General features: G+C 46.8%; 1 protein-coding gene across 2 annotated transcripts; it reads left to right on the forward strand.

Annotated features, from left to right (window-relative positions):
* The first annotated feature begins 1,353 nt into the window (after positions 1–1,353).
* CDC42EP3 (CDC42 effector protein 3) lies at positions 1,354–25,463 on the forward strand. 2 transcript variants are annotated; one of them, XM_024553033.4, is made up of 2 exons: positions 1,354–1,614; positions 20,955–25,463. In XM_024553033.4, exon 2 carries the CDS (start codon positions 21,191–21,193, stop codon positions 21,953–21,955), a length of 765 nt encoding a protein of 254 aa, XP_024408801.1. In that variant the 5' UTR covers positions 1,354–1,614; positions 20,955–21,190; the 3' UTR covers positions 21,956–25,463. The 2 variants fall into 2 exon arrangements, with proteins under 2 accessions (XP_024408801.1, XP_053781025.1); XM_053925050.2 differs by lacking the exon at positions 1,354–1,614 and adding an exon at positions 14,440–14,657.
* Positions 25,464–25,881: the final 418 nt, after the last annotated feature.

A 25,881-nucleotide genomic window follows, 5' to 3' on the forward strand; every position in this document is an offset into this window, starting at 1 on the left:
CTTCAGCTGAGTCTTGCATTTGACTTCCAACCTCCTGGCCATTTGACCTGCCAACTATTATTTTCTTTGAGGCTTTTAACGCTCCACCCAAGTATTTTGCTTTCCAGAGCAGTTGTGTCCGTTTCCTTCTCACTTCACCTTAACGTCAGCGGTGGGTTACAGCATCGGTTTAACGAGCATCCTCTAAGGTTTCAGACAGACCCAGGGGCGTTGCGATACTGACCCGCAGCGGATACCGCACCGGAAAGTCAAGGTCTCCTGGAGGGTCTCTGCTTTGTGCCGGGATTTCCATCCAACCTGGGAGTCGCTGGGCTGGGGCCAGGCCCGCAGCGCCTGACTCTCCCGGGTTCCAGTCTCCTCCCCAGGCCCACGGTGAAGGCTGGAACCTCACAGCCGGAAAACACCGCCCTTTCCTGTCGCCTACTCATTCCCCAGGGCAACGACTCGAGCAGGAAGAGACGGAGACGGATTAAGAAAATTAATTAACGGGGTGCTCGGTCGGCCTCCGGGCGGAGAGGCAGGGCGTACGTCGGCGGTCGTCGGAATGACCGGCGGGCGCAGGTGTCGCGAAGGGAGAAATTTCACGCTCCCGGCCAGCAGCTGTGCCGCTTGCTCCTTGTCGCGGCTCGGGACAGCCGCTACCCGGTTGCCCCAGCTTTAAGCAAGTCTCTTTTAGGGACCTGCAGAAGAAAAAACACCTCCTCGTGGGCTGGAAAAACCTACAGCGTCGGCCGTTCGCGTGCCCACTGGCTCAGTCCGCCAAATCCGCTCTCCGGGTTTTGGCGACAGCTCCCAGCGGGAGCGAGGTGGAAACTGACCGAACACGACCCTCCGCCCCCAGCCCGGGATCCGAGCGGTCCGGGGACCCGCAGCCAGGCAAGGGCAGCACGGTCAGGTGGCGCTATTTCTCCGCCCTCCACGCCGGAACCTCTGCGGGCTAGGTCGGCTTGTTGGGACGAGGAGAGGTGGGCGCACAATTAGTGCAGGTGTCTGGGTTGCCGGCGGAGTCCCTTTGTCCTTGGTTACCGCACCCCGGGGTCCCTTTTTGAACCGAGCGTTCTGAGACCTCTCTTTGTGAGGAGGGAGCTGAACGCAGCTTCTCCGAGGGAAGCCACATCCCTAGAGGTGGAGCTGGGGAGGTAACAATGGGTGCCCATTGTCCTCCGTGAGCCCGCAGGCCCAGCCGCGGGTGACCCCGGCCAGCCCGCCCGGCCAGAGGCACCGCGCAGGTAGTGATTTTGGGTGGGTCGGCTCTGCTGCCCGCTCCCTCCGCCCCGCCCCGCCCCGGTCCGCCCCCGGAGCAGCAGCCCCGCCCCGCCCCGCCCTTCCCAGGTTTAGTCCCCGAGTCCGGCCGACGCGCGCTCAGTCTGGCTCACACCTTCCACTCCAGGCAGTGTCTCCAGCAGCCAGTGCAGTGGCGGGGTCCGACAGGCGGGCGATCCGGGAGACCAGCGGCCTCGGGCGCCTTCACGCTGTGTGGGAGCAGATAATGCTGTGAGGAGGCGCCGCGCCAGCCCACCCGCGGGTAACAGTCTAGGACTGCGTGCGTCCTCGTAGGCGCCGCAGCCGGGCGCCGGGCCCGGGGGCAGCGGCTGCGATCCTTGGGGGCTGCTGGTGAGTCGCTGCTTGCCCACGGATCCTTCCTCCTTGTTTGTCTGTGAGTCTGTCCGGTCGGCGGCCCTGGCCGCTTCTGGTGTGCGCGTGGTACTAGGCTTGGAAACGCACAGGGAGTGAGGAGACCAGGGCATCACCTTCCAGCTGGTGTCCAAAGGACAAAAGGGGACATAAAGTACTTCGAGAGGGGTCCGGGCGCCACGACCAGGGCGCAGACATCCACTATTTGAGCCCACCACTCTTCAGGGTGGGGCTGCACGTTTACTGCACCCGTCGAGCTATTGACAGCCATTCTGGGAGCGTATTGCATTTTTCCGTCTGAGAACAAGCCGCACATGGCTGGCTACCGCTCCCCTCCCATCGTGGACTCGCACCAGGGCCGCACATGGGTGCGCCGCACAGATCTGCGGTGGCAGTACCCGCCGAGTGCCCTTTCCTCACTTTCACGGTTAGGGGAGGGAGACTTGTGGCCGGAGCTCCAACCTGCAGATCTGGCAGTTGATTAATTTTTTCTTTTTGTCGGTGGTTTCCGAACAGCTGAAGCGTTTTCAAGATTTTTTTTTTCTTTCTTCTTGAAACTAAGTGCCTTGACACAAGTATCAGACATGTGAGGAAGAATGGATCTGGCCACTCAGTTCTTCGTTATGAATTCTTATACTCCATCCCCCTCTCGACTTTGGGAGGCATGTGTTTCATCTTATAAATAGAAAGTAGCATATTTTTTGGCAGGACCTCCTTTATACTGTACAGTCTAGGAGAGGTCAGTTTAAAAATAAATATGCACTTGAATGTTACATTACCGAGAGCCAGGCTGTGGCTGGGACAAGCTGCGTGGACAGCAGCATCAAAGCCGGGAGCGCAGCTGTGTTGAAAGGAGTAAAAGCCCCAGAGTGCAGCCCAGGCTGACAGTCAAGTAATTACATTTTGTTTAAAAAAAAAAAAAAAAAAAAGTGAGTGAATTAAAATGAGGGCGGGAACAGGAATGTCAGGAGGGTACAGCAATACGAATTGTTCAGCCCTGGTGTATTTGGGGAGTAGCTGCTGTGCTGATGTCTGCTGAGGGTGTAGAAGGTTCTGGGGAGGGCGGTGCTGGGTGGGGGGAGGGAACTGATGAATGTGTTAGGTAGACAAAGATTTCTTCCCTTCTCAGCCCCCAGTTCTTAGGCCTCATAAGATCTAAGTTTCTTGGGGGCATTGACTTTAAAAAAAACAAAAATTAGGTGAGCAGTGGATGTCATTTGAATAGCAAAACCAGTTTTGTAGTCTTCCCTTTCTGTTGATGCCCCTAGGGTTAACCCTAAGGCAATTTAAAAGACTCCTGTAATGTTCTAATTTAGAAAAGATCTTTCATCTAGCTACAAGAAAACATATTTTCTTTTCTGGACAGTTCTTTGATCCCCACCTGTAGTTTGTATCAGCTCTTATTGGCAGTAAGAGTAAGCTATGCAGGTATGTGTGTGACAAATTCTTTTCAGAGTAGACTTAAACACTCAGATGTAAGTTGGCAATTGTGAAATGTTTGGCATTGTCACAGGTGAAGTCATCATCGTAAAGACTGTATAACCAAGGAGGGGTTAACAGTTCTTCATGAAGCCTCCCAAAGAATGGAGGTTTCCCCATAGGCCTCACTCAGTGAGTGAAGCACTCAGTACCAGCCTCTGGGCTCGCAGATAGGAACTTTGGAAGAAGTTCTGGATCCGTGGCAGCTTCAGCTTTCCAGTAGTATCATCTGCAAGAGGTTTAGATGATGAATTCCGTGATCGGAGCATGGTGCTGCGGCTGTGGGAACAGCTACAGACAAGAAATGAGATGAGCTTCCCCTTCTCTCAAAACCTGAGCAGTGGAATTGTTTTGTATCCCAAGGGAGCATGTAAAGACAGCTAGAACAATGAGCATTGCACACTTACTTTTTTGCCTATTATTGTGAATTTATTTAAATGCAGTGCAAGTTGAGCAAATACAAAGCCATGAAATTTATTGCCCAGTGCTCACATGAGCTCGTTTGTGCTCTCTGCTCCACAGCTTTTCCTTTAATGTGGTTTTATGTCCAGCATGTTCACAAAAGCTTCCCTGTTTCCCTTCTAAAATCCGTGGTGTTCGACAGCATCGGGGATAAAGTGCTTTTGACCCACGTCACCCAAAGATTTTTAGCAGGACAAACATTTTTTAAGGCTCCTTGGCCAGTAGTCGTAACCTTTGTCCAGTAGGTGGAATACAATTCATAACCTGAAAAGCCTCCAGTAGATGTCGGGACTATTCTGATTATTTTAATTATTCAAATTCTTGCTTTCAGTCTGATTTCATTTAGGCCTGGCCTGATTTCTTTCTAACCGGAAACCTGTGGACCTGTTTACTCATTGGTTGAATCAGAACTTAAATCTATTTTTAAATGCAGTGTGTTTGCCAGAGAACAAGCAGTGTCATTTGAAACTACTGGGTTCAGCCAGCCGCAAAATCTCCTTCCAAGCTCTGACGCCCCAGATTTCTAATATGTCACACTGTTCGTGACTTCGGATGTTACAGGTCCTTCCTACGTGGACCCTGCCTAAGCACCAAGCACTCTTCTTATCCTCTCACCTTGATTCACTCATTTATTTCTAACAATCCTGTGTGGGGAGAACTGTTAATATCTGCGTTTTACAGGTGTGGAAACTGAGGACAGACCCTGTCATATAACTTGCCCCCCAAGTACACAGGAAGGAACATACCTAAACACATATACAGGATTATACAGGATGGGGCAAAAGTAGATTTACAGTTGTTCAAGTGGAAAATGATACAATAATTAATAAATAACACAGGAATAAACTTTCACATACACTGTAAACCTACTTTTGCCCCACCCTGTTTGCAATTTAACAACCCAATAGGTGCAAATATGAGTGGCTAGTCCCGCATGAAAGTCAGCACCTCTTTGGAGTAAGGAGATGGGAAAACATCTCAAGGTTAAGAAACCTCTCTAAGTCAGGCTGCCTGGGCTCACGTCCTAGCACCGACACTTAATACTTGTGTGACTTTGGGCAAGTTGCCTAACCTGTGTAGCTCAGTTTAGCAATTATAAAATGGGGATACTAATATTACTCTGAGAATTGGATGAGTTAAAATATAATGCACTCAGAACAGTACCTGGCCCAGAGTAGGCACAATAAAATGTCGATGCTTTTGTTGTTTTCCTAAGTGCTTAATTCTGGCTCATTATTAATATTCACATGTACTCTTTGAGGTAGATAGTATTGTTCTTATTTTCCAGCTGACAACACAGGCTCAGAAAGGCTGAGTAACTTGGCCAAGGTCACACAGCTAAGTAAGGAGCAGAATCAGGTTTGTTTGAGCTTGCGCAAAATACCGCACCCCAGAGGAAGAACAGGGAAGCTTATGACATCTGACTCTTGCTGGAGGTTTTGGCCTCTGGCAAAGAACTCATTTCTTAGTACTCTGTATCTTACAATACCAGGCCCAAAGGAAGATGACAGTAATTTCCAGTGTTAGGGAATGCCATTAAAATGGTTTTGTCATTGAAGGTAGTTCAGTCCCATCGGGTGTGGCAATAGTCTCCTGCAGAGGATCCAGCATCAAACTGCTGGAGTTAACATGAGCAGTTTGATTTGTACCAAGGTGTTTCTCTAGGTGAAAACGTAGGACTCTGGAACACACACGAAAGCCCTGCCACAGCCAAGAACAGCATTTCAGGGTCCAGGGATGAAGTGGAGCTTAGTACAGACTGTATCCTTGCTTCAGAGTTCTAGAAAGTCAGGGGTGGCACCATTCAGTAAGCAGTTTGGATGGCCACCTCCTTGAGACTAGTGACCACATCTGCAGTGCATGGCTCTTCAGTCCCTGGCGCTAGGGTGACATTTTATATATATTTCATAATGATGTTGCTTCAGGATGAGCTAAAGCAAGAGAGTGAAAGCAAGAGGCAGGCAGAAGCTGGGCAGGAAGATTCTATCCTTGACAGGAGTCAGGCCTCATCGCTGTCCTGCTCACACCCCAGGCTCCAGCAGATAAGCTTCCGGTGTGAGAGATAGAGTGAGGAGGCCTTTGAAACCTGGAGGGATGCTCTGGGTAACTTGTGGGGGACCTGCCTGGCCTCCCCTGCCTTTGATACTGTGGGTTTGTGATTATCTGTGGGAGGCTGCTCAGGTGACTGTGTTCAGACTGAAGTTGGGGTTCTGGGAAGGATAGCTTGACGTAACCCCGGTGCCTCAAAGCCAAGGGCAATCGCTTTAGAGCAGTCTGCCCTCCATTCAGACACCTCCCTTCCTTCTGCTTTCACCCTTTTAAGGCTACAAAATGAAATGGCATCCCACAAATTAGAATAAATAAGTAGCCAAATAGTTCTGTCGCAGTAGTTGTGTATGTTTCTTTAAAAAGAGGAAAAAAACCTCCTTGGCCTTGATATACTTGTTCACTGCCAAGCTGTACCAGTCTTGTGATGGTAGACAGTACCTCTGGTGGAAGAGCAATTTTTAAAATGAAACCATACAATTTTATAATACGAAGCATAATGTTGATATTCCTAGAAGTGTACCATTTCTGAGTAGCTCAGCCAACTGAAGAATTTGAATGCTGATAAGTTCCAAGCTAAGATTTGCTTGGTCCTTCATGCTTGCCCAAGTTTTGAATTAATAGCAGAATCATGAAATTGCAAACTTAAAAACACCCAGATTTTCGGTGACTTGGGCTTTCCTTGCGTATTTGAGAAAGTCATCACTAGCCTTCTAGCCCCTGGTTCTTTGTCGGATAACACACCTGCCATCAGCTACTACAGCACCGCCTATTGTGTGCCCTGAACCATCAGAAAAGGATTCTTCGGGCAACCAGTTTGATTCAGGTCCCTTTCTGCAGGACTTTTCAGAGCACTTAGCACGTCACTGTGTGCAGTGAATCTTCACAGGGAGATAGTGTCCAGCCTCTCTCCAGTCATCTTCCCCACGGAGCAGCTGGCAGGACTAGTCTGGCAGGCAACACTCCGGGAACCCTGAGCCCCAGGCAGAAGCCACACCCTGCAGTCTGCCCCACAGAACGGGAGCCTCCCAAGGACATTTTAGAGAACCGCCAGGTGTGCAGGAATGGAGCCATAAGGACACACCAGAAGATGCCAGCAAATACCCCCATCATCTTGCCATTCGATAAAATTAATGCAGCGTTAAATAGAGACAGTCACCCAGGGACTGGCCTTAGCTCTGACCCAAGTTGCAACTGACCTCTCAGGGCCACTGTCTCATTTCCAAGCTGGGGTATTTGGCCCTAGATGACTTCAGATAATCTTTGGCTCTAGAATCCGGTGAGTCAGGATCAGTGGTACCTATTAGCCTAGCAGCCTTACTAATAATAATGTAAAACCCTGGGTTGAAAAAACAGACCAGCACAGATCTCTGGCAGAGCAGCCTGAGCCGGCGTGGAAGGCAGGGAACTTCAAAGTCAGGCCTCTGTTTAGACAGCTTACACAGTTGGGAATCCATCATGTTCTGGTGACAACTTGAAGGTCCTATTTGTAGACACATCGTGCCCAAGATAGATCACTGTGTGTTTAGTGAAAAAGACCTGTTCTGTTCAAATCCATTATAATCACTTAGGCTACACACATTTTTAAACAAGCAAAGGCATTTTTGGTGAAATGTGGCTTTGCCATTTTGGAATATATTTGCTTTCTTTTCCTTTTTATTTATTTATTTTAAAAAACTTTTGCTGCCAGGGGTCAGTTCAGACATATAACAGTGATTTTTAACACAGCTGGAGATGAGGCTCTAAACGCTTACCCCACCAGCTAGGTCACCAGGCAAATCCCTGCCCTTCTCTGGGCTGGCTGTGTCCCCTGCTCGGGGAAGAAGTCTGGGGAGGAGCGTTAGGGATGCAGAGAAAGGTGATGGAGTTTCTCCCGGCTCTATACTGCTTTAATTCCTTTGCTGTTTCCTTGTACCTTCTCCTGTAACACTTTCTGCATTTAAATTATTGTTTATTGACGCTGTGGCTGCCTAGTTAGACCACTGGCTCCCTGAGAGTAGGGACTAAACCTAGGTGATCTTGGCATTCATCTTTTTTACAGTAGGACTTAATGAAAAAGTGCACAGTGGAGTCCTAGCCATATTATCTGATTCTGCCTATGGCAATGTCTTCTTAGTGTTGTCAAGCCAGAAATTGTTATCACTTAGCTAGCTTTTTTAGTCCTGTCGTAAAGCTCTTCCTTGCCAGGGTACAAAACATTCAGATGCAAGGGGAAGCCCCTCCAGTGGTTTGACGCTCCTGATAATGATCATCTAAGGTTCTCTGAAAATCAAGCCACCACCGGAACTTCCTCGAAGTCTTTGCTGGGCAGTTGCAACCTCCACAGCAGCTTTCTTGTGCCCAGTTGTAATTGTGGCAGCCCAGTACCACGTGTCCACTTAGAGCACAGACTGGGCAGCCCAGGTGCTGAAGAGAGTAAGGGTCATTGTGCTTCCTAGTGCTTGCCTAGAATCCTCAGCCATGCATGTAGGAGCCACTTACTGGTGTACCTTTTGTCTACACTGGATGTAAGCTCTGTAAGTGTATCCTAGGCGTAGCCTCAATTCCTAGAATAGTGTCTAGCACTTAGTAGGCCCTCAGTAGATATTTGTTATGGAATATGAGTGACTAGCTAGGGACCAGATGAAGGCACATGGAAGGCAGTCTCCAAAGCATGCTTCTCGCTGAGTGAAAGTTTATGCTCACGGTTGGATTTTGTTCACCTTCCTCATGAAGAAGCCCTGAAGCTGTGCACTCACCTGAGGGGCCAGGTGGTGCTTCGCCCGCCAGCTGGGTGGAGTTCCACAGCCAAATATCTCAGGGGTGGCGGTGGCTCCGTTCCAATACTTGGAACCAGAACATTTGGGGGGTTTTCACACTATATTTAAAATAATCAGTTTAGGTGTTCAGATCCCAATGTCTAAAAGAAATAAAGTTGGAAGTAGTACTCGCTGTGAGCTTTCAGCCTGTCTGGTTCCTTATGCAGCTCTAGTTTCTTAGAGGAATTAGTAATAGTTGCCCTTCCTCTTGATTGTCTGCTCAGTGCCCAACAGGACTTCATGTGTGTTGTCTCCCCTGAAGAAGACATTCACCATTCCTGTCTATGGATGAGGAAACAGGCTTGAGGAAACAGGCTCCCAGAGAGTCCCCGGCAGTGCCCTCGGCCCTTAATTTCGTACCAGGAAGGGTCGGCAGAGATGGTGAAAAAGGCTGGCAAAAGGCATTTTGATTCTAAGGATAGCCTTAGCTTTATTAAGAAGTACCATATTTTTTTCTTAAAATTCCCTGGAAGCTGATGTCTCTGCAAACATAGAACCCTGCCATTTCATGATGGACAGACAGGTCCTTATTTCAGCCCCACCGTGATTCAGACATGACAAAACTGAGGCCCTAAGAGTCAGAGAGAGAACGAGAATGAATGAATGGTTTTTCCTTCTTGCTGTGGTTCTCTTTCATTTATTTATCTATTTATTTAGCCCAAGGAAAACCAAGAAAATTTTAATCCCAGTATATTAACAGGCATTAGCAGGATTTCTTTGGTTAAATAAGAGGGAGGGGACGGGTAAGGAGGTTGGCATTACCTCTAAGTCTTCCTGCCCTTCACCAGTGTCCCAGAGGTGCCTTGCTTGACACCTTAGGGTTCCAGGGAACACAGTGTGAATAACCACTGTCCTAAAGCACTTTGTAATATTAAGTTAAAGTAAATCTTAAGCACAAGTCTATGACTGTGTCTCTTCTCTGTGTGCACATGTAGTTTACATGCGCATGCCAGGCGACGCTACCTTAAATTAGGGACGTGGAGTAGAGGATATTTATTTCCCTAACTCCCCTCCTAGTGCAGGATGCTTGCTTTCTTTCCCTCCTTCCCTTCCCTATAGAATTTCCACAACAATCTCAGACTCCGTGGCAAAGCTTCCTGTGATGGGCCTCCCTTCCTTCAACCTGATTAACTCTGAGTTGCTTTAGACTTCCTTCTCATATCTTCCCTCCCTCGTGAACCTTAACCATAGGCTCTTAAACTTTCTTTATCTGACCAATAATGGTTAGTTGTAATTTTCCTAACTCGGAGAAGTCCCATTTGTTCTCAAGGCTGGAAGAATTGCCCCTGGAGATAAAGGAAGCTTGTACAGCATAGACGTTAGCCTTGAGTTTTGTCGACAGAAGGAATTTCCCTCTGATCAAACTGGAGGGTAGGAATCCCTTCCAATTGTGGATATTGTTCACAGGGCAAACACAAAACCATTTTGGCCCCATCTACAAGCATTTTATTGATTGATAACATTGATGAAAGATAGTATTTCAGTAGATGTTCTGGTTCTTCATTTGGGATAAAGGTAATGCATTGTGTTTGCATAGCACTTTATTGGTATGAAGATTTTCACTGTCAGCTCTTATAACGACCTGTGAGATAGGCAGGTTTGGGGTAATAATCGCCTCCACTTACACAGGAGATAACTGGCACCCCTGTGTGTCTGGAGTTCTACAAGGATCCTACAGGGCTGGCCCCAGTTCTGGCCCAGTCCTTGCCTCCCTGAGGCCTAGCCGGTGTTGTTTGCTCAGGCGGTCATTCATGGGATAGGTGTTTGTCTTCAAGAACCTAACCTGTGCCAGTCGGACACTGATGTTGAAAACAACCCTTTCCATAGAATGTCCATTAGAGTTTCTTGAGCTTCCCTTGTACATCTTATGCCAAATAATCCAAGTTCCCCTCTTAACTCACTTCCTTTTGAAAGGAGAGGTCAAGAGAGGAAGCTCGTTGTTTCTCCAGGACCTCATTCCCTAAGGGTGACTTGCACATAACTAGTGAGTCTGCATTCAGGGGAATGTATTGTGAAATTTTTCTCGCCTGTCTTTCTCAGATTGTATTGCACATTGCAGTCATGGGTAGAAGTAATTTTTATTTCAAATCAACAAATATTCTTTGCCTTCATACAAAAGGTCAGTAAGAGCCTGTAGAATTACTGTGGCTTGCATTGATAGGCTGTTAAATTCTTACCTCATATGGACAGAGAAAGGTTAAAGTGTCTTACAGATGGAAAAACTAGAGAAAGCCTTGAGAAGAGGCTTCAACACCTTGTTAAATGACTTTATTTAGTTAGTTTTTTCATGTAGGAGTCATAGAAAGACTCCACCTGGCATTTCCAGGAGGACAGGGTACTGTTGAAGAGGAAGAAATTCAAGGCAATCCCGTTCAAACTTGCTTACTTGTTCATTCATTCAACAAACCTTCATTCAGTACCAACTGTGAATTACATTGTGCCCTGAAGAAGGCAATATAGTAGGGGAGACAAGTACTGATTACAGTATGGTGTGATAGTTGGTAGGTTTGAGTTGTATACAAGTTCAAGAGGCCTTGGAGAAACTGGCCGGAGATAGATGGGTCCAAGACAGCTACAGTGAACCTCATCAGCTGTCTTACCTCCCAGCTGTAAGGGTGAAAAAGTGCTAGATGGCTCATTCTGATACAGAGTGGAAGAGAAAGTGGAAGAAGATGAAGTTGGAGGCTGGGAGACAGGTAGGGAGGCAAATGCCTTTGTGCAGGAGACAGACCAAGCGAGAATGAGGCAGTGGGATGGCGAAGGAGACATAACGATGGGACTTGGCTTGGAAAACAAGGCAGAGCCAGGAGTTGGTGATGATATCTGCGTTGGGCTTTGGGTGGCTTCTGTCATGTACCAAGAGGAGGGGAGCACAGGAGGCATATGCCTACCTACAGTAATGCACAGACCCTTGTTCTAAGGGACGGGCAGAGGAAAAATGAAAAGGGCTTAATCAATAACCTTTGAGGGGCTCTTGTGTTCACAGCCGAAGAGGAGGCTCTGTAGGTGATTTTTATCAACAGGTCTTAAGTATAGCACCTTTGCCTACTTAATCTTACTGAGCTCACCACGTACCTGGAGATACCAGACTTACAATGACAAAAGCAGAGGACAGGGAAGTAACAGAAAAATATCAGCTCTACAGGAGCCCTCAGAAAACCTGCAAGCAAGGCAGTACGGGGCCTGCATTTCACGAGGTGAGTCAGAGAATTCCTTCCCGGAGGAAGCGACTGGAGCAGTCTTGGCGGATGTTTTGATTAGGGGGCAATGGTAAGAAGGCAGGGGGACAATCCATGTAAGGAACACAGGGTTCTGAGTTTTAGAAAGGCAGGAGGGAAGGGAAGTGTCCACAGTGAGGAAAGGGAGCCATTGTCCCCGTGAAAGCCCTGTGGTTTTACGCAGCTCGGTGCACGTGCTTCCTCTGGGGAAAGAATTAACGGCACTGGGGCCTTTTTCTAAGAACAGGATGTTTATTTTTCTCTTTGAGACTCAGGGGCCTTTCATTACTTCAAAATTTTAATCTCTTGGCTTTTCTTTTCCATAAAGTGAAATTCCTTTTGAGGTTCTTTTTGACAAGAGCAAAAACGTTGAAAAGATTTCTTGAGTTAGAGTTGGAGGAGCTGGTGTCTGGGACCATTATACTCATTCTTGGTTCCTGACAAAGCCATTGTACCACCTCTGCCTCTCATTAACGTTGAGACTGCGGCATATTGTTTCCTCTTGGTGCTGTCGGCCTTCTAGCCAGGTCGTCTGGAATGGCCATTCCACTCTCAGCCAGCTTCATGGCAGCCCTCACGTCACAGTCAGCAGCAGTTACGAGCACAGACTGGAGTCCAGCCGTGGCTGAAATCCCAGCTTCTCCACCTTTGGGCTGACCGACCTGAGACTTAATCTAAGACTGCTTCCTAAGAGGTGTGTTCTGATACTCACTGCCTAGCCCACAGCAAGCACTGAAGTGTTAGCCATTACTCTGCACAAGTGTGAATTCCGTAGAGAATCAGACATTCCAAATTTACCGCTTTCTAGCGGAGCCCCAGTGGACTCGGACTTGACAATGGTAGCTGGAGGCAAACCAACTCATCTCTCCTGATGGAAGATCGAACAGGGGTCAGGGATTCAAACACGTCTTATGTTCACTGTGTGCCATGCATTGTGGGAGGCAAAAAGATGGATAAGACCCAGTTCATGTTCATAGAAGAGCTCTCAGCCTAGTCTGAGGGAACATGCACTCACTCAGTGGACACATATTTATGTACAGATGACACGGGGGAGCCTGCCATGGAGGTGGATTGAGAGTGGAATGGCCACCGCCAGTTTCCAAACATACCCAGTGGCTGGTACGAGGTGGAAAAGCCAGGTTTCAGCCCATCGAACAAACATGGGTGATTGTGAAGGGCCTAGCAGGATGGGAGGAGCATAGCGTGGAAGTCTGTCTCTTCACCCCACTAGGGAAGCCTAGATTTGAGGATATGCTATAAAGGCAAAGGATGAGGAACTTCACTTTCTGTGGTGGCTTGGGCCACATGACCAGAGCCTGAATTTCTGGACACCTGTCAAACCTGTTATTTTGGATCATTCAGTGTTACTGTTGCCGGAGCTGGAGTTTTCAGAGAATAATTGCTGACTTAGATTTTATTTTATTGTATTGTATTTTTCGGTGAGCAACTAAGCAACTTTATGAGTTACTCTCTTTTGAGCAGAGTTTAGAAGGAATATCCTGGCTGAAAGTTGCTGAAAACTTCAGGTCCCCTTCCTCTATTGATACAGTCGTGGAGCTTCACAAATAAAGTGAGAGCTATTGGTTATGGAACGTGGGAGCAATTCACAGTCATGGCCTTGTTTGACTCATATCCACCAAGCTGGAGTGCCTGCCTTGCTCCTTCTGATGGAGTCCATGCCAAGCTAGTCATGATGAATGAGCCAGGCATTTTGAGAGAACCTGTCCCTCTGCCAGGGATCAGTGTCCACATTGAGTCCTTTCCCAGTAACTCACTTTAATGGGGAGGAAGGGCGTAATGGCCTCTGTGCAAAAGTACAGACTTGGTATTTTGTGAGGTGGATGTTCTGTCTTCCCATTTTGCTTCTAAAAAGTCTTTTGAATAGTACAATCAGATCCTATAAATGTAAAGAGTGTTTGCAGATTAGCAGTGAGTCTCCCATATGGTATTTGTGGGTTTCTATATAGTCAGGGTTGTACAAGAAAAATAAATACAAGCTGTAGCTTCTCATGAATCATACATGAGAAGCCTATTTATACATAATTGAAGGTGAGATATATCACAGACTTTCTGAATGGGTCTATAAAATATAGTCTGCCCGGCCAGGCTGCAAGTTCATTTGCATGATCGTTAGGCAGCTGGGACCTGAGCTAATGGAGTTTTACAGTCTTTGGGCATATAGCTCTGTCTTCAGCTTAGATGACAGGAGGAGAGGATGAGAATCTAAAAATAGAAAAGGCATCTTCTTATCTTCTCATGGGTGGAGTAGAACAGACTGAAAATATGAAAAGCATCTTCAGGACGCTGTTCACTGGATGTTCTCTAGTTACATTTATGTGTCTTAGATTTTCATTGAAGTTCAATGTTGAATGTCTAATACTGTGATGTTTGTTTCTTGAATTTTGAAATTCTTTGGATGATTCAGAGAAACCTTCCCACAGAGATTTGCCAAGGGTTGGCATGAGCGCCCTTATTGTAGTATTGTTTTACTGTTTCTGTTACTGAAGGTTAGCTGGTCCTCTTTATATCAGGGAAAACACAGCTCTATCTCCAAATGGAAAGTCTTCTAGGGAAAGTATGTGAACAGTTTTATGGGTGAATGAGACACAAGGAAATCAGCAGTGATAGTGTTCCTTTATAGAAGACTCAGAATGAACAGGTATGTAAGTACCACCCATAGTCAACCATCGGGTGGACTCAGAGAGTCAAGGCTGCTGCCTCCTGTGAGACCCTTGTCCCCATTCTTGTCCCCTCCCCCGTGGCAAACCATCCCATTGTTCCAGAAACCTGGGCTTTCCTTTGGAGGAGCCAAAGTCTGCTTCCCTGTAGCTTCTGCTCAGTAATGCTAAGGCCTTTTCCATTACAGGAAGTGAATCTTTCAGATCCCGGAAGCTTAATGTCCCCCGCATATCTGGGCTTTTTTGAAGCTGCTGTATTCCTTCAGCTGTTTCTCATGTGTCACAACCAAGTTCCTTTGCTTCTGCTGGAGCCCCTCAGAACACATTGGAGCATGGTGCAGGTACTCTTTGTTCCGTCCAAAGTGAGGTGCCCAGGGTCAAATCCCGTTTTCTGGGGCTTATCACAGTGGAATTGTCTTCTTGTTGGCAGCAGAGAGAAACACTCCAAAGATGCTTCAGGTGGTGGAGGGTTCTTGTTGTCCTTCCCAGGGACTCTTGGGGGAATAACTTAGTATTTTTGCTTGGAGCCCAGATGGCACAGTGGTGCTGTGTCCTGGAGCTAGGAAGAAGGGCACATTGCACAACGCTGAGACAGTGAGAAGGGATCAGAGGCTAGGATGTCCTTGAAGGATGTGACCACCAATGAGAAAGGGGAAGTCCGGTGCAGGCTCACTTCCCACAAGCAGAAGAAAGGCAAAGGCCTGTAGGTCCCTGAGGATGCTTACACCCCCTCCCTCCACCTGCCCCTGTTTTTAACACGTGTGTTTTAAATTAACATTGCAACCTATTTTGCAGGATGCAAAACATTTTTCATCCTCTCTCTCCACTAAGAATGATCTAAAAACAAATAGTAGACAAACCAAACATTCCTTTCTTAAAATAAATGGAATTTTTAAGAAAACCTCAATCTCTTTGTTTTGTTTTGTTTTTCTTCAGACCCCTGTGATTTGCCAATAGTCCGCTCTTAAGTTAACTGAGGAACTGATGTTTTTGGTGTGTCACTTTGTCCTCTCCCCTTGTTTTCCCCGCCTCCTGGCCACTGCCCTGCTTTGGTCTTTTCAGCAACACCCTGTTCACCAAAAGGATGACAAAGAAATGAAACAAAGGGCCACTTCTGTGTTTTCCTTCATTGAATTATTATTGCTGAGGTGGTTTCTCATGAATGCTGTCACTTAGGCTTAAATCGGTCAGCAGTAAGAAACTGGAATTGGCCAGCCTAGTCAGGAGTGACCATGGGCACTGTGACTTTCTTATCAAAACTGGCTTTGACTTCCTCTCCAGCCCTTTTGTGTCTCGGAAACCTGGGATTTCTCACAAATTCCTGTAAGCTGAAGTCTGCACTTACAGCTGGACTTCCATGCCTGCACATATGCCGGACAATCTCTCTGACCTTAATAGAAGGTGACAAGCAATTGACTGGGGAACTGAACCCTTTTGTTGGGGAATCTGTTCTCTCCAGTGCCAGGAACTGGGACCTTTGTTTTCAGAGGCATCTAATTTCCCAGGTGAATATTATCTTGAGTGTCATCTAAGGGGGAGAAAGAGGAACAAACAGTTAACCAAGAACTCTGAGAAAGGGAGTAATGATTGCGGAGAGTTCAGATTTCAAGGTCAAGGAGTGGGGTGTTGAGAAAGGGCCACACATTGGAAGATTCTTTCTATTTCTTCTCTCTCTCCCGTCCTTTTCCTTTTTCCCTCCCTCCTTCCCTTTCTTCCTCACTCCCTCCCCGCTTTCCTTTTTTCTCTTTTTTTATTTCAATTTGAGAAAGGTAGTAGGAGTAGAGGAATTATGGCAACGAAAGAAAGCTAGAGAATAGGAGAGACCCGAGTGTGGGCGGGCAGCACCCTAGGATGGCTCAGTACCTGACAGTTACTGATGGGGTCAAGTCCAACTGAAACACGAAGGCTAGAGATTTTCTATTTGACCTACGAAATACCCACGAGGGCTTGCTCACCAGCTTCTGCTCTAACAACTCGCTTCTGTCCTGTAAGCCCTTTGAATTTATTTCTTCCTTTTCTCTTCTCCCTCCACCACCATAACAAGAGTATCCTTCCTTGGGGGGCAAAGAGCAAAGATTTGGAATGTCCCCCTGACTCAGGTAGTCCCACTCTGATTCATTCTTTACTCCATGTACTTCCACGGTAGTCACTCACCAGTAACCTAGAGCCCAAGTCTCCTTTTCTGAAGACAGCAAGAAGGGACAAGATTTTTGTGTTGTGGTATTTAGGATCATTCCACCACAAAACGTTGCCTATTTGTGTCACTGGCCACCTCCCAAAGAGCTGTGTGCCCAAGCCCTAGGGCCCCCAGCTGCCTGCGCTTTCCTCCATGTGGACACCCTGCGGTGGCCATTCCTCCAGTGTCCTTGTGTCAGTAACTTCTGGGTTCAGTAGGCTTTTCAGGGCTAGTGTATAAAATTGGCTCTGCAAGCAAGTGCAGTCTGAGCCCTAGGCAACCCATTGGTTTATCTTTTTTTAAAAAGTAACTAATTCACTGGAAAATCCCAAAACATAAAAGGCTACACAGTGACAAGTTTCTCTCTCACCCTCACCCCCTCCATCCACTTCCTGCCCCTGTGGTCCATCACGCTACTTGTGTGCTTCCAGAGGTGCTTCACAGACATACCAGCCAACACAAACGTGTGGACACACTTGTGCACCTACCTTTTTTCCCTGCAAAGACATATATCCTTGAAGGTCTTTCCATGTCAGTGTAGAAAGATCTGTTTCATCATTTTTTAGACCTGTGTAATATTCTTGCGTATGGATTCACCTTAATCTATATATCGGTAGACAGGTTCTTTCCAGCTGTAGGCTGTTACAAACTGTGCTGGACTGGTAACTTTATACATATATGATTTCCCAAGCACGTATGTTGAATAAATCCCCATCAATGTCCATAAGTGGAATTCCAGGGCCCAAGGCATGAGCTTTGCAGTTTTGGTAGGTGTTGCTACCTTCCATGGAGGGTAGACCTGTTCCAGCGAATGCCATTGCTGGGTGTGAGGCCTGTTCCCCACCCTCATCACCCGCTGTCTTACCACACACTTGTGTCTTAATAACAGCTTTGCAATGCAACCCCTTCATACTTTGGGAGCTGACTGAATTCCCAGGGAGTGTGCTCATTAAATGTCAAGACTTCAAACTTTAGAGCCTGGCCATTTGGCCTGGTGTCTGGTTGCCACATGGCCTGGGCACAGTGACTCAACGTCCGCGCCTCAGTGCATCAGCTATAAAATGGGGATGTGAACAGTGTGGCAGCCTCGTGAGTTCTTGTGAGTTAGTACATGTCAAAGGTTGGAGCAGTGCCCACTATGTAAACATTTACTGTGGTATTCGGTGTCGGTGATTCCCAGGAGACACATACATACCCGCTCCAGGCCCAGCCACTTTGTTACCGATGAAGAAACTGCCCCTTGGGTTTCTGCGTGAGAGATGGCAGCGAAGACACTGAGAGCAGTCAGCCTGGGAAGGAAGCAGGCATGGAGGTCCACTGACTGATAAGCGAGGGAGCCCAGAGTATTCAGAATGGAGGGGCGGAAGCAGGCAGCATAAGATATCATTGGATGGATTGTCGCTCCTGTGATCAAGCCTGATTGGCCCTGGGCTGGAGGAGAAAGATAACAGATAAGATCCAGGGGTTAGGGTCAGAGCTCTCAGATATTCTCGCCCCTGTATCACATCCAAAACATCCACTTATCTAAGCCTGTAAAGCTGACATTTTTGCCCCAATTCCTTCTTTAAAAAGCATCCAGTGTGTTTGGGAGCTCTTAGCACTGGCACAGAGCAGAAAGTTCAATACAAATTACTGTTTCCAAAATCTAGAAGCCTATGTCCTTATTATGCAGTAAACACTATGTAAATATTTGTAGAAAGGAAAATGCCTTTTAAGATTTGTTCTTTCCTCCCCACTCTCCAGAATCTCATTGCCAGCAGCTTACTGAGTGTGCACTCACTAGCCTTTTCCCTGCTTTTTTCCTCTATATTTTGTCACTTCCTTGCCACCTTTGGTTCCATGCCACTGACCTAAAACCCAGCTTCTACCAGGCCAAGCAAGCCTCTGCCAAGGGGTCTGAGGTACCCGTGGCCAGGCAGGGACAGCGGACTGGGTGTTCCTGGAGCATTCTGACTACTGCAGGCGTTTTCTCTCCCCCTCCCTCACTTCCCTCCACAGTGTCCCTAGTCCCCAGCCGTTCCAGTAACGGGTGAACGTGAGTGACCCTGAGAGAGGCAGAGAACTGCACCCTGGCTGCTGCGACTTTACAGCCTTTCATTTGTCTAAATGATGGGACACGGCCTGCCTCAGTTTCTGGCCTTGCATAACCCTGGCAGCACCAGCTGACCACAGGCAGCCAGCCCTTGCATGCCCTTGAGTGGGGGTGGACACACTATGTCTTTCCATGGAAGCTACCCTCCCGACTGTATGTGGGAGGACACTCCAGTGGGCAGCTGTCCCTCAGGGCTGCTCCCAACTTCCGCAGGAGGCTCCCCAGCTGCTCCTACAGGCAGTTGTGGCGCTGGGCCCGACTGGCAGAGGGCAACGCCGTCCACCCCCAGGTGGCAGGGGCCCTAGGCTGTGGTGCACTTACAGGGGAAGGAACTTCTGAGGTGGAAGCAGGAAGACCCAGTGTTTAAGCTTTTATTGCTGGGAGACCCACAGGAGAATTACAACTATGAGAGAGAATGTCTTCCTGGGATTGAATTCCCCGTCTTTTCTCTCAGTACCAAGTGTCTCTCTGAATAGCAGTCTCCATGCATCTCTAACCTGAAATGGGCAAGTAGACTCCCCAGGCCTGTCCTTGTGGCCACGACACAGTACTTCAGGGAGGCTGAGCCAGAGCCTTAGTTGGGAGTAAAGAGAAATCCAGAGATGGTGGCTGAAGGGCTCTATTTGGCAGCTTTGAGGTTGGCCCACTCTGGGTGCAGATTCTCTCCTGCTGCCTCGGCCTCCTCCCCGCGTTGGCAGCCCGTGGGATGTGTCTCTCCAGTTCAGCAGTCTCTGCCCTCTCAGGCCTGGGTGTAAGTGGCTTCCCCAACAGAGCCGGTTGTCACCTTGCCCATGGGTGCTGGGACACGGTTCTCGCCACCTGCTGCAGGGAAATGAATTTAAAACTCATGCTGAAAGAGTGGTGAGCCGACGTGAGCCAGCCTCCAGCTGCTACAAAGCAAGTGTGGCTCTCTTCAAGCCACTGTCTCACCCACCCTGAGGAGCATTTCTTTATTTACTTGCCCTGTGGCTAGGGATGGGTCACGGCAGAGCCATTGCAGGAATTCCCTCAGCGGGAGAGTGTGCAGCTGATGTGACCGGAGAGTTGGAGGGTTCTTTTCAAGGATGAAGATTTCTCATCTGTAAAATGAGAGCCCCCAAACCTTCTGGTAGCTCATCACCTCTAATCTCGTCATGCAGCCTAGGCAGGGAGACTGGGTTAGCTTCCAGATCTCCATCAGTGCAGTGGCTTACAACAGTACCCATTTAATGCCTGCCGGTTTCTGTGGGTCGGGAATGTGGGCAGGGCCTTAGCTCCCTGGTCTCCTCAGGATGTGAACCATGTGTCAGAACTGTTGGGGAAAGATCCAGTCCCGGGTTCCCTTAGGTTATTGGCAGAATTCATCCCTGCAGGCCATCTCTCAGCATAGTTCAAAACCAATAAAGGGAGTCCCCCTCCAGTTTGCTGAGATGGGACCTAATCAAGGTGTGGCGTCCCATCCCCTTTGCTGAATGCTGTTGGCTAGAAGCAAATCACATGTTCTGCCCACAAAGGCTTTAACACCTGGGGGCCGATCACGGGTTCCCTGGGAGTTCTCCCTGCCCCAGGGAGAGGATACAAACTTATCAGTCAGTGTTTCAAGAGGATTTCCAAGTGAAGACCCAGCCTATTCTGTTTGATTGCACTTCTTTCTGTGACAAGAAGCCCATTGTTCTTTTTCTTCCATCTCAGAACTGCCTCCAAGCCCGGATACCCTGGACCGCACAGTTCTTTCTGCCACAGCCTGATCCCAGCTCCTGTTCTTTCCTTTATCAGCTGTTATTGAGAAAGAGTGTTTTCTTTAAATTGTTGTCTTTTTTACTTTGAATCTTAGAACTTTCTCATCGGTAAGAATGCATTTCATGAAGATTTTATTGGACACTAGCATACAATATAGCCACAGGCACTTGGTAAATATTTCTAACCCCTTTCCTTACAGGACTATTCATTTTATTGCATTAATTTTTTTAATCTACAAAACCCAACAACACGATATTGGTCTTGCTAGTGCGAATGCCAAAGCAAAAGAGAAAATATGTTTTAAGACAAGTTTAGTTGTGTGTAAGGAGCCGAGATCACTCTGGTCAAGTGCTATCAGAGCCCTTATAATAAAGGAAAAGGACTAATATCTTAGATGTGCATAGAAAATTCTGCCCGTGGCCATGTTTAAAAAGTACTGATGACGTAGGTTTGGCACTTTTTAATCTCTCTTTCTCTTCTTTTTCTTTTTCCTCTTTTCCCCTGAAGTACGATTAAGATGTGCAGACCCTTGTTATGATTTGCACTTTTATCCTGCTTCATGGAGGGAAACAACTTGGCTTCAGATGGGAACCGGCCCTGCCCGAGGGAGCCCTGCAGGGTGGTTCTAACCTGCCTTGGTTCCTTTTCCAGGTCTCTCCAGGCTGTGGAAGGTGTTGGATGTGGTAACCGCTCCTCAGAAAGCCCCACTTGGCTGTAACTTCAGGAGGGTCTCTCCAACCTTCACCTGCTTTCACGGCCACTTCTGAAGCTACTTGAGGAAAATGGTGTGACAGTTCCTATCGGAAAGGATCGTCGGGAACATATAACCTCTGTGAAGAAAGTGGCCCTTTTTCCCTTTTGCAAAAGTGACATTCTCAAATTCCAAAATGCCAGCCAAGACCCCAATTTACCTGAAAGCTGCCAATAACAAGAAAGGAAAGAAATTTAAACTGAGGGACATTCTGTCTCCTGATATGATCAGCCCTCCCCTCGGAGACTTTCGCCACACCATTCACATCGGCAAAGAGGGCCAGCACGACGTCTTTGGAGATATTTCCTTTCTCCAAGGAAACTACGAGCTTTTACCTGGAAACCAGGAGAAAGCTCACCTGGGCCAGTTCCCTGGGCATAACGAGTTCTTCCGGGCCAACAGCACCTCCGACTCTGTGTTCACAGAAACGCCCTCCCCCGTGCTCAAAAACGCCATCTCCCTCCCGACCATTGGAGGGTCCCAAGCACTCATGTTACCCTTATTGTCACCGGTGACATTTAATTCCAAACAGGAGTCCTTTGGGCCAGCAAAGCTGCCCAGGCTTAGTTGTGAGCCTGTCATGGAGGAAAAGGCTCCTGAGAAAAGCAGTCTGTTGGAGAATGGGACAGTCCACCAGGGAGATGTCTCATGGGGCTCCAGCGGGTCCGCATCGCAGTCCAGCCAGGGCAGGGACAGCCACTCCTCCAGCCTCTCCGAACAGTACCCCGACTGGCCAGCTGAGGACATGTTTGACCACCCCACCCCGTGCGAGCTGGTCAAGGAAAAGACTAAATCAGAGGAGTCCCTCTCTGATCTCACGGGCTCCCTCCTCTCCCTGCAGCTCGATCTCGGGCCCTCATTTTTGGATGAGGTGCTGAATGTCATGGATAAAAATAAGTAACAGGACACCTCCAGCAATCTCTCTGGAATGAAAGGTATGAAACAAACAACCAAACAAAACACTCAACAACAATGAACCACAGTCAAAGAGAAGAGCTTCACTGGCTATTTGCAGTTATGTGATGGGTTTTCTAAAGTAATGTTCCTACAAAGTATTTTTTTACCTTCTATACCCAATTTGCAAAAACAGTTAAAGAAAAAAAAAAAAGACCTGGCAAAAAGAGGAAGTGAGTCAGTCGGTCAGAACCCATTTTCAGCAGACATGGCTGATGCTCAGCTCACATTTTTTGTTTGTAGACACCTAGGAACCTGGCTCGGTGAGGATGGGCACTGCCTACGAAGGGCTGCCAAGTCACAGTGAGGAACTTGACAGTACTCTGGCATTTTCTGAGCAAGAGGAAATCAAAATTAATTTAACACCTACGCCTTTTTTCTAGACTCTTTTCTATATTATGTTGTTTGGGCTCACCATAGCAGATTCTTCAGTGTTAAAACTTTTCTCTGCTTTCACACTTGAACAACTTTATGGGCTTGGGGGGTTTTCTTGTAGCTCTTATATATCTCTATATAATATGTTGATTTTGTGGAATTTTGACTGTCGGCAACATGTTGGTAAGACACAAGCAAAGTGTTACTGTAACTAAGTTATTTTTAAAGTTAAAATATATTTTTATGTGCCTTTGGCTTTTTATTGCAGAGTCTACATTTTATAGATACTTCAGCAAATGTCGTCATTGGACGTGACTCCCTTGTACGCTGCACATGTGTATGTTTGGAAAAGTGTATTCATACTTTAGCTGTATTTTCTTTTTGTCTTCACCTGTTAAACTTTTCATAGCAGCCAGCGACCGATCGGCGAGTGTAAAGGCACAGGTTACTCATGACGCTTCTGCAGAGACTGTGGGCTACACCACATAATGTTCTTTGGAGATATGGGTATTTTAGTACAGTACATACTTGCATTACATAGGTACTTCATACAACACAATAAAGAGTAAATGTTAAAATGAACTTGCATGATTATAGTAATAAACAGAAACAATAATAATATTTTCTTATTATATAGTCCAGAGCTAGAAAAAAATTGCTTCTCTAAAATGCACATGAGTCTTTCAAATAAGGTAAGAGGTGATTTCCATCCACTCTCAAAAACAAACATGCGAGATGAGAGTTTTTTTCTTGAAGTCGACACTGATGCCAACCAACCTTTCAAAACTCATTCTGTGACTCTCCTCCCTTACTTTAATGCACTCTGCAGCAAACTCTCACAGCCCCAATCCCACCCCTACAGGACAGGTGGTTCCTCCGTGGGGCAGGTGCCATGTAGACAGGATTAAGAAGGCCGGAGGAGGGCGGCACAGAGCGCCTGCCCCACAAGGAGCCAGAGACGCCCTGAGGGTGTGGTGTCAGTGAAGGAAACAGGAACAGGAAATGCACCCACACATTCCTGTCACCTTGTTAACCACCCGTCCCCATCGAAGACAAATGCTTGCACACAGTAACTTCCATTTATCCTTGAAATATAGCCCTGAAATGACTTCCTCTCCCAAACATTTCAATGATCCCCTCAAGGGGGTTAGAGTTGTAGTGATTCTCTGTCCATCTGCAATAACCTTTGAACTGCGAGTGAACGGATGTCAGGATGACTACGTAGAAGAGGAAACCTGTTCCTGCAGAGCATTGAGGGCCTGCCTTCGTTTCCCTGCTGTGTTTCTACCTCATGATTTTCCAGGGTTCTTTTTCTATCGAGCACACCCCCTCACGGCTTACAGAAAGACTTCCCAGCCGCTTCTAAATCTGGTGAATAAGAAGACTGTGGTATATCTCATTTTTTGCCAGACTCTTTCAACATGTTCCCCATCTTAATTATATTCATTCTCTCATTTAACTTCTCATCTGCAGCATGACCTCAAGGAAAAGATTGAACTATTAGGTGAAGTGATGAGAAATGTCTGTGTTTTCTCGTCTCCCTCTGTGACATGGAGAACAGTTCTGCCAGGGTTGGGTTTGCTCCATAGAATTCGAGTGATAATGCACCCGTGCAGGTACTTAGCCATTAAATAGGGCTCCCCTGAGCCCTTTCACAAAAAGTCTGTACTATAACGTTAGGTAGAGCTGAGATGGCAACAAACATGCCCCTATTACAGAGGATACAAAGCCACATCCGGCTTATGAACGATTTTGGTGAGTCAGTTCTGTGGCAGCCCTTCTAATACCTGGCCCCTCTTCCGGGGAGCAGGTGCAGAGCTGGCTGGTGGTGGCTTTCTCCTGCAAAAAGGCACTCTTGACTGGCACCTGCTGAGAGCTGAATTGGTGCTCTCAGCCTGTGATCACTCTACTTTTAACCTAATTTATCAAGATGCACTTTATTTGCAAACTAGGAATGGCAAGCCACCTGTGACCCGTGCAATCTGTGAGAGTAGAGACCCTTTGTGTGGTAGCTGGCAGGGTTCCTGTGGGTGGCTGCCCCTGGGCAGAGACTTAACAAAGGACAAAATATTCCTGCCTGAAACTATCTGCTTAAAAAGATTAAAACATCAGAGGACTTCACAAGGATAATGTCGTTGATTATCACATTTCAGTGAGTCAAAGTCACTGTCAACAAAAACACCTGATGTGGTTGAACCAAAAAGAACTCCGGGAGCTCCAGAAACAGTCTATTCCTTTTTTATGTTACTGAAATGTACCATTTTTTTCTCAAATCTCTCCACAAAACCCTTGAAATCATGGACTAGAGGAAATCCATGAGTCCATGAATTAACTTGATAAACATTTTAAAACAGACAAAATAATATGACATATTAGATGATGATTCTGATCCTCATACAGAACCTGGAGAGAATCAATTTTACTGGGAAACATAAACAATAGAATGAATAAACATGATCGTTTTGCTCTAATGGGAGTTTCTCCTTTGGAAATTGTGTTACTAGCCTGGCCCCAAATTTAATAGTTCCAATTAATAAAATTTCTCAGACTTTAGAATTAGCCCACCAGACTAATACGAATGAATGACTTATTTTGTTCTAAGTCAATAAGCTGTATAAGTAGGGGTACTGGCTGCTGCCCTGTGTCTCTTCCTATACCTTGGGGTCAGATCCAGCAAAATATGAAATTTTCAGATGCCAAATGATAAGCTACCATTGACTCAGATGGGTAGACTTCTGTTTGGTTGTACAGGACTCGAGAATGTCACACTACTCAAAACTGTATTCACACTAACTGATCGGTTCTGGCTAAGCAATACATTTGTTGTCTAAGGAAGAAGATGGTCTCCCTGACGGATTTTTTTTTTTTTTTGCATGTTTGTTTCATCTGATGATACCTGGAATGTCATGCTTTAGTCTGATGGCACAGCACTTCATCCAACCAGCCTTCCATCTCAGAATGTTTAATTATCACCTTATTTTTAGAGCAAGTGCTTATTAAGAAGTAGGCCTGATGTTTCTTACTTGAGTTTTCAGGGAGTCATTCTGTGATAAAAATGCTACAGAAAAAGTCATGTGGAAGAATGGAAACTATGCTTATTTTATGAAGTGATGTAGAACATAATGAAATCTGTTTTACAACTACACTGTATTTAATTATCTTCCATTTTTATTTTTAAAAAATCTGATAGTGAATTCACTTGTATTGGCTTCCCAGGGAAGTCTGAAATCTTCATCCTTTGAAGGTCAGCCAGATTTCTTTCATGGAAAGAAAATATTGACATGGGTGATAGATACAAAAACGTCTGCCCAAATCAAAGCCACTATGCAGAAGAGAGTTAGTATCCCACAGACATACTGTGCAGATGCAGTTTTCTGCCCTGCACCCAAATTAGCAAGGCTGAGTAAGTGCAGTGGGCATTACCCGCACCATAAAATGACTACTGGAGTAGGTCATGAGGCATGTGTGTGATTCATTGCCAGAAGATCACTGGGGGGA

Source organism: Desmodus rotundus, chromosome 5 (assembly GCF_022682495.2).
Source record: "Desmodus rotundus isolate HL8 chromosome 5, HLdesRot8A.1, whole genome shotgun sequence".
Classification (NCBI taxonomy): domain Eukaryota; kingdom Metazoa; phylum Chordata; class Mammalia; order Chiroptera; family Phyllostomidae; genus Desmodus; species Desmodus rotundus.

Coding starts and splice junctions, on each gene's coding strand:
- CDC42EP3 (XM_024553033.4), top strand. CDS start 21,191: ATGCCAGCCAAGACCCCAATTTACCTGAAAGCTGCCAATAACAAGAAA.